At 41.8% G+C, this 17366-nt stretch overlaps 1 protein-coding gene across 1 annotated transcript; it reads right to left on the reverse strand.

Annotated features, from left to right (window-relative positions):
• Positions 1–13287: 13287 nt before the first annotated feature.
• On the reverse strand, positions 13288–16857 carry cetn3 (centrin 3). The gene is made up of 5 exons (XM_071898555.2): positions 16747–16857; positions 16226–16361; positions 15688–15802; positions 14638–14829; positions 13288–14097 (listed from the first exon to the last, which is right to left on the reverse strand). The coding sequence occupies exons 1-5, from the start codon at positions 16761–16763 to the stop codon at positions 14054–14056; spliced, it is 504 nt and encodes a 167-aa protein (XP_071754656.1). The 5' UTR covers positions 16764–16857; the 3' UTR covers positions 13288–14053.
• Between the last annotated feature and the right edge of the window lie 509 nt (positions 16858–17366).

The raw sequence follows: 17366 nt of genomic DNA on the forward strand, positions 1-17366 counted from the left end.
GCTGGGGACCCCCTGGAACCCCCTCAAGGACCCCCGTTGGACCCCGGACCCCACGTTGAGAACCACTGCTATAGACAAACATACAATCAGCAAAGTACGCTCCAGAAGTAAAATCTGAGTTAGAGCATGGACTCTTGGTGGGAGGAAGGGGGGAAATGAAAAGGATAGAGAGGAAGAAGAGAGGGTGGAGAAAGCAGGCCTACTATCCTCCTGAGGAGAGGAACGTGACATCGTCTATTCCTAGTGCGATTCTCGACAAAAATCTAGTTAGAATCGGTCCCGGAGGGTTTGAAACACAGGCTGAGAAGTAAAAGAGAGCACCGAGAAGGGGGAGAAGATGTGGCATATTGTGCATTAAGTGTGTGTGTGTGTGTGTGTGCACGCGCGTGAGAGAGAAAGAGTGTGAGACGTGCTCAGTGCCATGTGAGCATTACCTGCGTCTTGCTGCTAAAGCGGAGCTTAAGAGCCTAGGTCACAGAGTCAGCTGGATGTTCACACACACCGAGACAGACGCACACAAACACAGGACACACACACACATGCACACGCACACACACACACACACATCGGGTTTCCTTGCCAGCTTTCTGCTGTCATCAAAGCAGGGTGAGGAAAGGTGCGCTGCTTTCAGGAGGTGGGAGCCCACAGGCACAGAGGATGAGAATGGAAGAATGAATGGAGGATGAAGAAGATGAGGAAGGTGTGAGCACTGAACAAAAGGGAGAGGTGTCAATTGTTGAGAAAATGACTGCGGTACTCCCCTTAAGTCAACACCGTTCCTCATATTCAATCGTGTTCTTCCACATAAAGATGATTTACACTCATCTTGTGTGACTTCAATCTGCTTTTCCTTGTTATTTTATTTTCATTGTTTCCCAGGAATGTATGAGCTGGCAGCTTAGCTGAGATGGAGCCTGGCTGTAATTGATGTGTTTTGCCACAACAAACCAGCCACTTTGATTGAGCGGAGCAAGATGATACTATCAAAATCTTCCGTGCCCCGTTAGAATGAGATATAATCAAGTGTAAATCCAATTATAGCAAGCACCGACATGCCAACCCGGAGAGCATAACATGAATATCTAGTGTCTGAGTCACTCTGCCTGTGAGACTCTGCCTCTCTCTTTCAGGAAAACACAGTGCATGGTGTAAATTTAGAGCAATCGCAGACGAGCAAACTCAGCATCTTGTGAAAAGAGGGAATTTTAGGCCGATTGATGACTTCTGTTTTTGAGAGAAGTTGGCATCTAGTGTGTGTGTGTGTGTGTGTGTGTGCGCGTGTGGTACCGCTGTATGCTTCATGTCTAGGTATGATCTAGCTTGATCTCCTCCAGGATGACAGCAAATCTCCACCCAGCTCGCCCTCCACCCTCCCACGCACACAAACTTCCCTGCTATTTATAGACTCCACGTAAACCAGAAGGACTCCAAAAATAAAGGAATGAACTTTTTACCCCAAACAACAAGAGGACTGGTTTCTGGTTCACAGACAGAAAGACTGTTGAACGGAGGAATAGATGGAGAACAGCCATCTCACACAGTCCTCAATTGCCCTTTCTTTCTCTCTCTCTCTCTCTCTCTCTCTCTCTCCTTTTCCAATTATTTTCCAACATGCTGAACTTCAGAGAGTGTGTGTGCGGGTATGCGTCAATGTGTGAATGAGTGTGTGTGTGTGTGTGCGCCTGTGTGTGTACGTGCTGTACATTTGTGTGCATGTGTGTTTATGTGTGTGTGTGTGTGTCTACACAGCAGAGTGCAATAGCTAGTGGGTGACATGTGGCAATGCCCTTGTATTCCTTGGCAGGACACCCTACATGTCTCTGTGTCTGAGAGCCAGGGAAGGTGGGGGTGGTTAGAGGTTGGGTGGGGGTGGGGGGTGGGGGGGGGGGGGGAGGGGGGTCAGGGATAATGGGCTCCCCAAGCAGAGAGCCTGAGGCGGACAGACAGGAGGTAGATCGACAGCTGGGAGGGGTTGAGAATTGTTCCGTGTGATTTCAGAGAGCCTAATTCACATCTTTCTAAGAAATACCTGGAATTGGATTTAAACCAAAATAAAGAAACAAAGCTGGCAAAATCGGCTTATTTCCAGCTGAACAAACATTATAAAAGCTAGTATAAGTATAAGAAAAGGGACACCAAGAAGTGAATTGTTAAGGGACATGCAGTCCAACTGTGTTTAGCAAAGCAGATAGGACACAGATTGCACTATTAACCCTGTTCTGGATTAATCTAAGAGTGGACAGAGCGGAAAAAATAAGACCTCTAATAGCTGTTTTTAAGACGTCTACTTTTTAAGGCCTTTAGATAACACTTTTTGAGACTGTTTTTTTATTATATATGAGTGGATAACCAGCACATATATAATCCCAGTCAGCTATAAAACAATTTGTGATGCATAATTGTGGCTAAAAGGAATACAGAGAATCCTCATGATAATAGGCTACTATAGGTACAAAAGTCAACATTTTCAAACAAACTCTCTATTGCTGTATGAGCACATGACAATCTATAAATACCTCGGTAACATACATACTGGTTTTCTGATTACCAGCAGCTACATGGTGTACTGTATAGTCTCAGTCCACACAAAGACCCCCTCTGTCTGAGTCCCTCTGACTGGAGGCTATATATTGTGAACCGCCTATATTACTGTGGAGACAAGGATGAACATCATGAACTGCAGAGCATTTGGACAAGCCAGTGCAGACTATAGCCAACTGTCCTCTGAGCTTTATGGATATATGTGTTTTCATGTTCAGTACATGCTTGTAAACACAGAAGTCTCCTAGAGTCTTCTCACCACACTTGACTGTCCAATTACCTGTAAGCTGTGTGCTGTCATGATAGAGAGATGTGCTAGTGGTATACTAGCCATGAAGGGATGCATGATGCGAGACAAATGGCAGAGCAACGTGACAAAATATTATTCAAAGCATACATCACAATGAGAGCCACATATGAGAGACAGGCCAAATGACTGGCCCCACTGACAGTCTAGGATCTGGGTAACCCGATCTCTAATAGATGTGGTTTGGTTAGGGATACCCCTCTATATCTAGTGGGTGAGTCACTTTATGGCACAGAGGAGCGCACCACATGCTCAACATAAGTGAATGATATCAAACTTGCATTTGCAATATCTCCATATCTGTTCCTAGAGCCAAAAGAGCGAAATTTAGCCTATCTCCTTTCTCTGTATCACAAAGCTGTGATGAGCCGGGCCACCAAGTGTGTTCAAACTGAGCGGGAGTTGAAATTGAAAGCCAATCCTGACTTTCCCTGATTGGACACCACTCCAAATTCAGTGACATAGGGCAGAAAATCTAAGATAAGAAAATAACCAATTTTGTCTTTTTTTTTTTTTTTTCCTTTTTATCTCTTACACTCCCATTAGCCTTGAACACCAGAATTTTTTTGACAACTCTTTAACAAAAGTCAAAAATAGAACCAAAATGACCATTGTGTCATTTTGAATAGGACACCATGTTAAAAAGTACTGACAGGTCTGCAATTTAGAAGAAAAAAAAAAAACAGTTTTGACAGCATGTGGGTTCACATCCATACAAAGCATGCTATATAACACTGCCATCAGCAACAACTGTCTTCGCAAAAAGGGCTTTTCCCGCTTTATAACATTATCCCCCAGCTTTATCACGGTCCACCCCGCGCGCATTATGGGCTTTTCTCTTACCAAGTCCTGCTGTAGAAAACTTCAAAAGTAACACATCCGTACTTTCACTCCTCATGCGGCATGACGGTCTCTGACAGCGGATATTTCCCCGAGTGTTTTCACCAGTGTCTGCCGGGTGAAATGGGACTGGTCCGCTCGTCGCGCGCACAAAACCCGTTAAAAATCAAGCGCGGCTCCGACTCCGAGCTACCCCATAGCCTTCAAGCCGGCCGAGAAAAGAAGATAAAAAAAAAAGTGTTTCGTCTCTCGGTCAGGTCTGGAAATAAAGATACAGAGACCGAGACGCTCTCCGGGTGTTACTTCTGTCTGTCTGATGTGAAGAGTGAGCCAGGACGAGAGACTGTCCGGGGAGAGGAAGGGAAGAGGGATTATGCCTGTCCCGCTCGTGTTTGTTTCCCGTTTGTTTGTCAGTCAAGAGCCTGTCCTCTCAAGCCCATGCCCTGGACAACACATATTGTTTTTTTTAATAAATCAACAGCCCGTTGTTGGTAGGCTACGACGGGTGTGATTTAACTTACCTCAACCTCAATCAGTTGCGTGTATCCTTGATCAAACTTCAACTTTAATTCCTCTGTTTTGCAGCTTTGTCGTCCTCCGCTCCTGTCCGTCTCCGTCCAGCGGTTCAGTCCATCGGTGATTCCCCTTGAGCACCCGGTTGTCAGGCTTAAGCACCTGGAAATCAGGAGGTGGCATCATCATGGACACACGCACGCACGCGCACACACACGCACGCACACACAAAGAGAGAGAGAAAGAGATTACTTAACAAATGTAGTAAACAAATATAGGCTACCATCATATACCATGTGGACAAGGAACACACATTATTTTGTGTTGGTCAGAGCCCAATAAATAATAGTAATAATCCTATTTGTGCTCAAAGTCCACTGGTGCCTCGCAGTGGAGACTGTTGGAAGTGCAGCTATTTACTGAATCCGATACAGGAGTTATGTCATTTTACTTCACAAATGTCATACTATCGCAATTGCTTCAGTCGATTCCAATGAAACCGGCGCGTGGGCGTGTGCGTGGGCGCGCGCGCGCGTGTGTGTATGAGAGAGAGACAGATAAAGGCAGACAAGGGAAGAAAAGGAAGTAGTACAAGTAGAGGGAAAAGATGAGGCAAAGACAAAACATGAGTTGAGAAATCACTGCATGTTTCCCACTGGAATAACTAGAGTGCTCAGAGCCTTAGAACTGTGATCTATAATAAATGGGTATGTAGGAAATATGAAGAGTCCAAAATACTATATGTCAATTTTAAATCATTACCTGTTACAAATCATTACAAGTTCATCATTCAATATCTCTAAGATATTGAGGATTCAGTGTGTCATTTTGCCAAACAAGGGTTTAAAGTTACGTACTTCCCTTGAGAAAATGACATAATTTGAGCAGTTATATTCTAGTAGGAGTCACTTTTTCAAATGGTGGATTTTGCTACAAAGCTACTCACATGAGTACCTTTGTGATGCCTAAACTCTTATTTCTCTGATGGACCAGAGCCATGGAGGGATATCATGTTAACTGTGTTTATTAATTTAGGAGTTACTATAATGTTCATTCTCACTTACAGCAGGCAGGTCACACAGCACTCCCAAACCCACATACTGTACAATGACACAACATGACATACATGATTTTCCTCTTATATAAGGCTGATGAGAAATCCATCAATCCATGAGCAACAAAACTCTGTAATTCCAGTATAATTTCTAAACTATGAAAAGGGATTATGTTATTTTATTATTATACTTTTTATGTTATTACAAAGAAAATTCTCAAGTTCATAAACAAAGCAATAATTATTATACTCTGTGATACACCTAAATCAATTCTACTCTGTTCAGTCTATTCTCCTCTATTCACAGGTGATCAATCACTAGATTATCAGTACAATATCTTGCATGGTAAAATCTATTTCATCTAGTTTGGCAAAATTAGTGAAAAAACTAATCAACAGAGAAGTGACATTTGCACACATAACCATATTGTAATCTGTAATTTTCACTAATGCCAAAAAAACACATAGACAAAACTGTTGTGAGAAACCATAAACTCTTAAGCTGCTCTTTGTGTACCAAGGCTGTAATTACTGTTTTGTTGCACATTTACATTTTATGAGAACATACTGGGTCTTTGGCATTGTAAAATGCAGAACTGTCAATTTATACCTTTTAATTTATCAGCAGCAACACTATTATAGGAATATATTGTCACAAAGTAATAACTGCATTTATCTACGGAGCAACAAGTGAGTATGTTTTGTGCCTTGCCAATGACAGTTGTAATACATAAAATGGCGAAAATTGTCTTATAGGTCTTGATTCCAACCTCAGTGTCATTTCATGCTGTTTGATCAAACATTACACAAAGGCTAATATGGCAAAGGTCAATGGAAAATGCTAAATGCATTGTTATTTTCAGCAATGGCCTCTTGTTGTCAGCTTGTCAAACACTCTGATTTGGACAGTTTTATCAAAAAAAAAACCCAAAATAGAGATTAACATTCATACAAAAATCTCTTATTACTGGTTAGCTGTTGGTGTGTTTTTCAACTCTTAAGTCGACTGCGTTTCGACTACTGTGTGAGTGTCTCTCTATACTGATTGATTCCTGCAGCTGTGGCTCTATATCTCAGCTTGAGAATGTGTTGGGACAGGACAGGGTTTAGCATAGCACTGACCCTCTGCCAACCACCCACAGAGGTGAGTGAGATCAGAGAACTGCACTGGAGGACTTCACGGAGAAGTACATTTCTTTTGTGTTTCTTTAATACTTCCAACACAAATGGTCCTTTCTCCTTTCCCTCATGTATTCTGCCTATTGCTCCATTGACATATTTATCAATCACTATGCTAAAATCATATATTACATCCCCTGTTCTCTCCAGCAGTATTCAAGGTTCAAAAAAAGTAATCTAAAGATTGAATGTACCCATGCGTGCAAGCAGCATCCATCCCCATCCATCCTCATACACTCATGCACAACATTCCTCCTTGTACAGTGCGGCGCGCTCACCAGTGCTTGTTCTGTCTTCACCTGGAAGGTTAGCCACCAGCTCCAGCTGTGGGTTGGCTCACTCAATCCCTTGTATCAAACAAGAAAGGATGAAAAAGAGCAAGAAAAGGTATAAAGCCAGACCAGCTGGCTTAGAGGAGGAAACCCAGAACTGGGCTGTGCTTGGATCTGAGTTCAGTTCCACACTGAGGAGAGCTAGGCTACACTCAGCCCTCATTAGCCCTGGTGCGCAAACACCGCCCCCCCCAACACACACACATACACACACACACACTCATCTCTCGCTTTATCTCTCTCTCTCTCTCTCTTTTACGCATACGCTCACAATCGTACACTCATACCCTGTGACCTCCTGTGTCCGAGCTGGCTGAGTGCATGTCTGGGGAAAGAGCCTATGGTCACCTGTCGTTGTCACTCCCGGTATATTTAGCTCTGAGGTGTCAGTGATGCTGCCTGTGTGTGTGTGTGTGTGTGTGTGTGCTTGAGTGTGTGAGTGTGTGTGTGCGGGAGAGAAAGAGGTGTTGCTGACACTCAGGGCCTCCATGGGCCTTGGTGTAAGAGCCCAGGATTACTGCTCCAAAGACCTATGGCTCTACACATTACAGAGAGAGAGAGAGATCAAACCTGCATGCATGTCCTAGATATCAGCACACTGAGCATCTGCTTGGCTGAGGATTACGCTCACCTGTCCACTCCTGTCAGCTCCTCGCATATAGGAAGGAAAGGAGACCAACAGTCTTGGTTGGGTTTGATGACCTATGAATCCATAGAATGTCCTCAAGACTGCGTAGAAACATGGCGGACTCATAGCAAAGACTATCCCTGACCAAAGACAACAAACACAGGCAGGACGTCGGTCACAGCAGCAGGCATGAGCACTCGCACATAAACCATCACCGAACCTTATGGGAAATGACACTTATATAGATTTGATGGCTTCTCGGCACTGTCGGCTTTCGTCTGCCGCTCCCGCCAGCTCACCAGGAACCGCCGTCCTACATAGATCAGTCAGGTTCAGTCCAACAAACTTGTGACGGAGAGGGACCAGTTGGAGTGTAAAGGATAATTCAACCCCAACATAAACTTTGTGCATGAGCTCCCTCTTGTTATAAATCACTGCGACTGAGACTTAGGTGGGTTGTTAGTCAGCATTCATACTGAGAGGAATGTGTAAAATCTCTCAGTGTGTTAAGTTTACTAAATTTCGCCTCAGTTGGTTTGCGTCCATCCTTCATCTCCTCCCGAAGAGGAAATATTCTGTTCCTGCATTTACCTCTCTCTTTTTTTCCCCTCCGTCTAGCTGTTTAGACTCCTGTCCGCACCATTTAGGCCGGAGGAAGAGAGGAAAGGATGAGGGAATGAAAGGAGGTGGAAAGGAGGAGAGAAGGATAACACGGTGATTGTTTGTATTGCGCCCTCTCTTCAGGAAGCCAACAAAATATAGAACTGAAATTGAATTATGGCGGATTTAACCTGTCAGAAAAAAATCATTCCAGTTCTGGCCTGTTGTAGAGCATGAAACAGACCTTCAACCATCATCCAACTGAAGCAAACTTGTAATTTTCCTCTCTTTGGTTAGGTAATCTGTTTTAACAATTCACCAACCTAGGTTTAGGGCTGAGCACAGTACCATCCCTACTACTTGTAAATTATATTGTAATGGCTTTGGATAGTAATCAACATTCAGGTTTATAGATTGATGACAAATTTACTTTTAGACCCATTTTAGACACATTGACAGCTTGACAAAAAAGCCTAGCTATTGGTACATAAACATGGCTTGTTCGCCCATGTTCTGTAGACAGCAGATTGTTGAAGCTTTCTCTGTTTCAGACTAGTGATGCAAACTATAGACATACAGAGGTCTCCACTCTTAAACCCCCTAGATGCTGTCTACCATTAGGATCTTAGATTTATTTGGTGCTCATCACTGTATTTTATATCAGAATGAGAGAAGAGATCAGCATGGCTTCTGTTTCTTTATAAAGATCTTGTCCAAAATGTACTATCATATTTTACGTCTCTTATTGACCGGAGAGTTGGAATTGATCAAAGCTTCTCTCAGGACTAGCCGGGGCTCCACGTTCTCCAGGTTAGCACTGACACGGAAAAGACTGCTTTTTAAATTTTGTGCTCCATAAACCTGGAAACAATTACAGCATACCCTGAAGCTTAATGCTTGCAACGGGTGAATTCAGGAATTTGATGAAGCGCCTGATTAACTTTAAATGTGAATGTTATAATTACTGTTTTGCAGATGTTTTAATTTATGATTGTAAATATTGTTTGTGTTTCTCTCTATGCAGGTAATCTCGACACTCCTGAAAAAGAGGACCAGTGTTCCTCGATGTGTTTTCTGAGTATTAAATAAAACTTTAATGAAATGCATCCTGTGTCCTGTGGTTGCAGAAATGTTAGAGGCAATGCCAGAGTAGATGACTTGCAGCTTTATCCCTCGGGCTTGTAAGTGCTCAGGGTTTCAGTCTCTTTATCTCACTTCTATCTACACTGTGTATGCGTGTGCACATGTGCATGTATGTGTCCGTACGTAATGTTTAATACCGTGCGTCTGTGTGTGTTTGCCTGTGTGCATCCATGCGTACTGTATGCGTAGGCAGGTGGTGGATGGGAGGTGGAGGAGGTGTTGGAGAAACATAAACAAGCAACGGCAGAACCAATAAGCTCACTCTGAAGAGAACCAGATGTGTGTGGAGAAAGATCCTGAAAATATTATTACTGGAAGGGAGAGGTCTTCAACCCTTCCTCTTCTTCTTCCTCCTCTTTACCTTCACTTCTGCAAGCTTTTAGGCTTTTCTTCTCGCTTCACTTTTTCTCATCTATCGACCCGTTACAAAGTGGAAGCAGAGTTAGTACTTTGTACTTTGGATTGAATCAGAGGCAATAGGAGATGTTTTTACTCAAGAAGCATAGTATAATTTGCCAACTTGTAATGGTGTGAATATGATATTTTGATATTATCCTGTAGGGCTTTTGCTGAAACTGAACTTCAGAGTAGAGGCTAACAGTAGTGTCCAGTTCCACTGAAAACAGCAGCCCACCTCAATCAATGGCAGATTTCCGATCTGCAGATTAACATACAAACTTATTGCTCAAAACTATTGAAGATGAGACTTTTATGGCACGGCTGCTCATAGATTATTATCCAAAATCTATTTATTTAAAGAACTAATTATGTAGGAGTTTTGCCTAATATGTAATACTAAGACTATGGTGTGTTTAGAAAGGGAATGGGTGGATTTTTTTCTTTGAGTTTACCAAGTGTTGGGTAAGGTCCGCTACAGCGTGGCGTGGCTGGGTGAGGTTGGGCTCTACAGCGGATAAGGTTACTGTGAAAGCCATGAGCGTGTGTAAACTAATCCATCCTCACCCAACTGCCAGGCATAGTCCACAATCCACAGCATGTCTCTAGGCATTCCCTGTTCACGTCTGTGTCCAGTCCCCTTGTGTACCTTCTCCATGAGGGAACTTGAAAGTTTCAACTTTTAAACACGGTCTTGGACGTACACATACACAAAAACAGTCTTGGGTGATGGCGTGTGTGTGTTTATCATGTACAGTGCCCGATCATATGTGTGTAGGTCTGTGACCCCTCTTCTACTGGCAGGGACATGTATTCAGTATGTGGTGTGGAATGTACATTTAGATAGTTCTTCTCAATTTATAATAATATAGCCTAATACAATAATAATGACCTTTATTTATAGAGCAATGAACAAAACACAGCTACAAAGTGCTTTACAAGAAAAATAAAAATGTGAACAATAAATAAAGAAGAAAAAATAATAGAATACAATCTGAAATATTTACTATAGAATTCAAATCAATGATGAGCAATGATCAGCCACTCACTGTGGCCATGGGGTGGGATGCGGATTGAGGTCATTCTTCAGGGGCATCGAGGGTCACGGCTCCCCACCTGGACAATCCTGTCGCACCTCCAGCTGACAAAAGATCATAAACACTCAAAATCTTCTTTCTCTGCCATAACTGCTCCAGGAAACTTCAATCATCAGTTGCAGTATTCCCAGTTGACAAATTGCAAACAAAGAGAAGTTGACATTATAATGACCAATCATCCAAATGATCATACCGTAGGTGTCATTGGTTGATGAGTTGTAGTGTTTTCCCATTCCTAGTGTCAGGAGCATCATCCATTGGGATAGCTGTTGGTCCATGTGAGTCACCTTAATGCCATTACGGAGCGAACCAAACCTGGCAGTAAACAGCCCAACAGCCTCCCTTGTCTCACTCGGGGTCAGAGGCTAAGTGTTATCACATGGTCGGCATAGCTCACCTAATGACTGACAGGTGGACACAAGAGCTGAACTCTGACCCCTGGTTTCCAAGGAGACATGTTAGAGGCACCCCCCACCATGCAAACATGCACATATAAAGACAGATAATTGGCTTCACACATATACAGTACACAGTATCAGCTGGAAGTCAACAGAGCTTTATAATCATACACGTGGTTTTAGGTATTCCCAGTTTTACAGTGTTTAAATTCAATAACATGTCATGAAACCTCACAGAATTCCGCGACTGTATTTCCGTCTCATCTTTCAGCAGGCTTTTCCTTCACATCTTTTCACAATGACCTTATCCTATTCTTACTATGACAAACACACTCTACCCCTCCTTTAACCACTCATTCCCCCTTCTCTTCTTTCTCTTCAAGAGAAGCATTTCAAAAGACAAGTAATTGCCCTGTAATTGAGTGATCAGCTATTGGAGGACAATGATGTATTGTAAAGCCATTTTGTTTATGACCTTGTTAGTGGGTTTTTCACTCTGGCAGGGTGCTGGAGCCAAATGTTTGGCCTTTTGTCTCTACATTACCAACCTATTCACACTGGATACACACGCTGGATATTCATTAATAGGATGGCTGACAAAAGGAGTGTTGTACCACCTTCTTCACTGCATTGACTGCAGTAGTTACAATCCAGTGCAAAAGTAAATAGAATTCACAAATTCAAAGCTACTCCAATGTAGAAACATCAGTAAACCTGCCTCATCCCATTAGCCCATCTAAATCAGGACCCTAAGCTAACCTATGCTATTACCCCTAACCATAGAGCAATCAGACCCTGGGTAGGGCCGCCAGACAGATGTATTTTTAGAATTCTCATCAACACAGATGATTACTGGCAATACAAAAGAGAGTGTGCGAGAGAGAGAGAGAGAGAGAGAGAGAGAGAGAGAGAGAGTATGAAAAGTCATACAGTAGGTTATGGGTATGTGGAAACCACAGGGGGGCGACTTTGAGGTTGTAACTGGGGAGGAACTGGGCCGGTTTATTTCTGGAGCATGTGTTGCTCTGGTCCAGGGACTAACAGCTGAGCATGTGCCAGTGCAAGGGCAAGACATGATGTCTGCTCCTACAGTAATGGTCAGATGCAGGTCCCGATAATCAACATCAATGCTGACCTTCAGCCCGCTCTCAGAATGGAGCACACACTGCAATATAATGTCAGCGGTGTGTGCACGTATACGAGTACGATGGTGTCTTTCGGCCTTATCTAATTACATCACTTTCATTTGTCTCCCTAAGAAACGTCAGACCTCTAATTACACAGGAGAAAACCATGTTGAGTCCTCTACTCTGTCATCGTATGATTGGCTGGAGTTATTACCAAAGCAAACTGGGTTAGCTAACCACAGTCCTCTTAATCATCTGAGCAGCAGGCTGGGTCTGGGACAGATGAAAAGTAAACCATGCAGTGTTTTCATCTAACCAACTCAGAACCGTAGGCCTTCATCTAAATCAATATGTATAGGTTTGAGCAGAGCTAAATGACAGGGAGCTTTGTGGCATCCGCCTAAGAGGTTTTGCGGTCAGTATTATGTATCTTTGCAGTGAGTGCAGTGTCACAGTGGCCTTGACTAACTGCCTCTATTATTTCATTGCAACACATATGCCACATATGATCTTTTTAAAGAGCACTGTCCAAGTCTATACCTTTAAGATGTTTTTTTGTCTGTTATTCATTCATTCATTAAAATATGAGGCATCAAATATAATCATTTAATAGACAGCAGCCCCCTTTCCTATCACTATAAAGCCCTGAAATGCAAAGAGCAGAACAATTAAAATGGTCCCTTTGATTGATTGATGGTATTGGACAATTTGCTGTTGTTCATGTCACATTGCCATGGTTCCCAACTGAATCTGTTCATTTTTGTGTGGCAATGAGGACTTTTGTAATTCATGCCAATAAAGCAACTTGGCATTTGAATTAAATCAAGATTCTGTGGAAACATTCAGTGCAGCTCAGCTTCCATCTACCCAAAAAAACTGAGCATTCAGATTTGGGTTAATGTACAACTTATAGTCATGTGTCTTGTAATAACAGCAGAGGAAATGTAATCAGATTAATTTTCTGAGCAGCTTAGTTCCACAGTGCATTATGCTGAAAGTGGAGTCGTGAGTGACACACGCCCTCTGGTGGAAAGCTAAGGCACAGCAGGAAGTACAAGCTATGAATCAGGATGTCAAGGAGAATCAAATTGGAAATAGCAAGAATAAATAGTAAATGACAAGAGTTAATATGCTGGCAAACCAATTTATTTTTTGTATAAAATAAATAGCACATTCCAACCTTCATATAATGTTAAGTAAAATTTCACTGTAACCAATTTAAAAAAAAATGTACAAAATGTGCATTCTTGGAATGGAATATCAGGAGTTTCTTTCCTGCCAAAGAATATACAGACAGACAGAATCACAGACTCAACTTTAGAAAAATGAAGATTAAATATTTTCCTACAGTCAATGGGATGTGACAGGAAGATTGACGGCGAGAGTGAATACAAGAGATTTAGACCAACAACTAGACCAACATCATCAAACTCATCAAAGCCTGAAATGACCTTATAAAACAACAAGACTTAAGCACTTTGGGATGAATTTGCAATACATAGTCTACAGACAAAATAACATGTAACATCAACAACACATAAAGCAGGTTTGATTGAAAGACCAGTGTGATCTTCACAGCATTACTGGGATTCATAGAACAGAAGAGGAGTTTGCAAGTTAACACTTGATCTTACAGGACTGACTCGGGGCGAGCAATTAGGCCAGACGGTCCAATAATTTTATGCAAGTAATTGATCAAGTATGAACTATGGGGCCAATAAGGCATTTCAGTCCACTTAAGGTGCATGTGAGAGGAAGTTGTTAATCTGTGTTGAGACTTGTTCTTAACGTTGGCATGTTCACCTTCATGCAGCACCTGATAGATGCTCACTGGCTCAGCTTCTCACAAGTATGGACAACCCATCCATCACAAAATACCCCAGCATGCAGTCTTTCAATCAAGAGTCTCCAGTCATTATGGCGAGGAACTCCGCTTGATTTACTGGAAGATAAAAACATAAGTGAATTAAGTTCAGTAAGAAAATAATGTTGGCCATGTGCTTGTTTGAACATAGTTCAAGAAAGTGCTACTGAAAAAACAAGTTATGTTTCTCAAGGAAACTAAAGGGTCTATTTCCCTGCTTTTGAGAGGAGCTGCTACTTGATACCCTTGACTTCCAGCAGTTGAGCTAAGATAACCGTTCCCATTGTAGGAGATTCACATGACTGCGCATGCAACCGAAAACAACTGGCTGTAGTGAAGATTTGAGCTGAATAATGGCGTCTTTTCCATGCTGCTACAAAGGTGTGCTGGCAACCTCTGGGTGTGTTATATGGACTAACAAACTTCACCTGTGTTTCAACTGGCATGAGGGTGACTAAATAATGACTGAATTTTCTTTTTTGGGTGAACTACTTTAAACAAATATTAAATTTAAATAGTTTACAGAGTATCTGTACAAAACTATCACGCGGTCTGAAACTTTGCCGTCAGGTCAGAGGCACAAGCAGGCTCTATGTAAATATACTAGTGATCACTTACTCTCGCCATCTCCGTCAGTGTCAAACTCATCAATCATGCTGCGTAGCTCCTCATCAGTAATGTTCTCTCCAAGTTCTCGAGCTACTCGTCTCAGGTTCCTCAGACTGATCTTGCCTGATTCATCATCATCAAATAGCTTAAAGGCCTTCATGATCTCCTCTTTTGGGTCTCGCTCCAGTATGCGGTCTGTAACTGGAAGTTGAGAGAGAATACAATGCACACATATTTACAGTCAAGGTGAAGTCCTAAAAAAGTTATTTGTGCATTTGGGACCACGGCAATTTTGAAAACAGGATCCAACCATAGCATCTGCTGGCAAAAAATGACATTGCAGGCAATGAAGAGCACATTGTGGGAGCCTTCACATAGTGGAGAATGAATTAACAATGTTCCATTGTGACAACTTTAGCTAATGTCAACACCAATTATATCAGCTTACTCCTTCTAAAACATTGGTTGTTAGCTAATAGCTACCACAGCAAGTAAGATAAATACCTCAAATTATGTTTTTTATGCCATTTCAAACCATTACTTGCGCTGCCTTTTCAGTTAGTTGTTGTTGGCCTACAACCAAACTGATAAGAAAGGACTAATAAAACATAATACAAACCAGCTGAATTTAGTTCATTTCCCTTGCATTTTAAGAAAAAGTGGCAGATTTAAAGAAAAGATAACAGGATTTTTCCAGAGTCTAAAACCCACAATACTGGCTCAGGCCTCCAAACACAACGCAACAGCATGAAGTTCAGAGTGGGAGACTGACAGTCATGTACAGTTCTGTTTTGACTGATTTGTGTCTTGCTTGTGTATATACAGTTGTGCAAGTTATTTATGTAGTTTGTGTACAGTTATGTACAGTTCTGTTTTGATTGTGGTTGATTTGTGATGATTTGCAATCAAGCTGTAAATAAAGAGAGCTGCATATAAAAACTGTAGCCTACATCCTTCCCCTCCCATCAGCCACTACCACCTTCACAATCAAAACGTCTGCAATAAACTCTGCATACAAATACAATAAATATTCAATCTAAGAAATGACATAAAACTTACCTACTTCGTTGAAGTCATCAAATGTTATTTTGCCATTTCCTTCCCTGTCATAGTCCTTGAGAATCTTCAGAACATCCACTTTCTTCACTTCAAAGCCAAGTGCACGCATTGCCACCTATAACAGATTTGTTGGCATTTTTAAATAGTGTTGTGAAATTCAATGGCATGGTTTAAGAATTAATAATCTCTAAATCAATTAATTTATAAATATCCATTGGATACATTTTAGAATAGCTCCATGTTTATCTGTGATTCAGGTGATTCTAAGCTGGGTAGTTAAGCCAGTTGACAAAACACAGAAATTTAAGTTATGTGCTGTGAGCAATTACTGATAATGCATGAAATTAAAACTATCTTAACCACACATTTCGCTATAAATGGCATTATATAACTTGCACATATCACACTTTGAACAGCCAATACTTTGGACTGTTATTTGATTTCATTTGAATTACTTGAGATATTTGATTACTGTGATTTAACTGTAGAATGGCGTATAAGCATTTGGCACTGAGCACACTGGTGTGTCGGTGGTTACCTTAAGTTCATGGTAGTCAATTTCTTTATCTTTATCAGTGTCAAACAACTCGAAAGCCTCTTTGATTTCATGTTTCTGCTCCTCGGTGAGCTCTCTCCTCTTCTTGCGCTTGGTTTTGTCTGCCGCAAGTTCAGTTCTGGAAAGATTAGGCACCAGTTAAATAGGAATTACTACATTTACAGATGCACTTTAGACAAATCAAGTGTGCTGACATTGCTGCGCAGTGCAGTGGCTGGCTAGCTGGCAACGTGACCAGCTAGATAGATAGCTCAAACAACAGTTTTTCAGTGCGTCACCTATAACGTGTAAATAACGCTAATGACAGTTTTGCTGCCTGCAGCTATGCTAACAATCCAGTTAACCTTGCGTGCATTGATGACACAAGCTGTGGACGCTAACAGTTAGCTAACGTTAATTAAGTTAGCTAACATTGGCTTTTGCTAGATGTCAGTTGCATTCACCGTTCAAACGAAAAAATGTACCAGAAAATGGATTTGCGTAGCTGATACGCATGAGTTTACCTTAGAGATAGACTCATTTTGACTGACTTCAGAGACTTTTAAACAAACTGCTGCTGTCGGTAAACACAAAAATCACTCTTCACCACCGGACTACACAACAACAAATCCGTTTATCCGCGGCCGCGCTCACACAGCGGCTTCCTATTGGTCGCTGGTCACCAAGCAGCAGTAAAGTCTTCTCTGATTGGTCTTCGTCACAGCTATGCAATCGGTTCTCATTCACATTCACACTTCCTTCCTAAATCTACAGGTGAACATAGCGAGTGGTTCATATAAATAATGAAATCCTACATGATAGAGATATGTGCATGGGACTGAAGCAACAAGATTTTGTGATAGTGCTCGTTTTCTTTAGGAATTCCTATTAAGCCGGGTCACTGAGAGTCCCTCGGCATGGTGATGACGTGACTAATGCCAGTGAGGGCGCTGCTGTGTTCACTAAAGCTCACTGCTGTTGTTCAAGTCCCAGAGATAGGCCTGCAAAAGCCAAAAAAACAAGCATAAAGAGTTTCCGTTACATTGGTTAGTAATTGAAAAGCTATATAGAGCATCAATATTTTGAAGAAGCTTGCTCTTAAAAAATGATATTGTGTGAGGTTATTTTTATTTGCAAGAACATA

This window comes from Centroberyx gerrardi, chromosome 2 (genome assembly GCF_048128805.1).
Source record: "Centroberyx gerrardi isolate f3 chromosome 2, fCenGer3.hap1.cur.20231027, whole genome shotgun sequence".
Lineage (NCBI taxonomy): Eukaryota > Metazoa > Chordata > Actinopteri > Beryciformes > Berycidae > Centroberyx > Centroberyx gerrardi.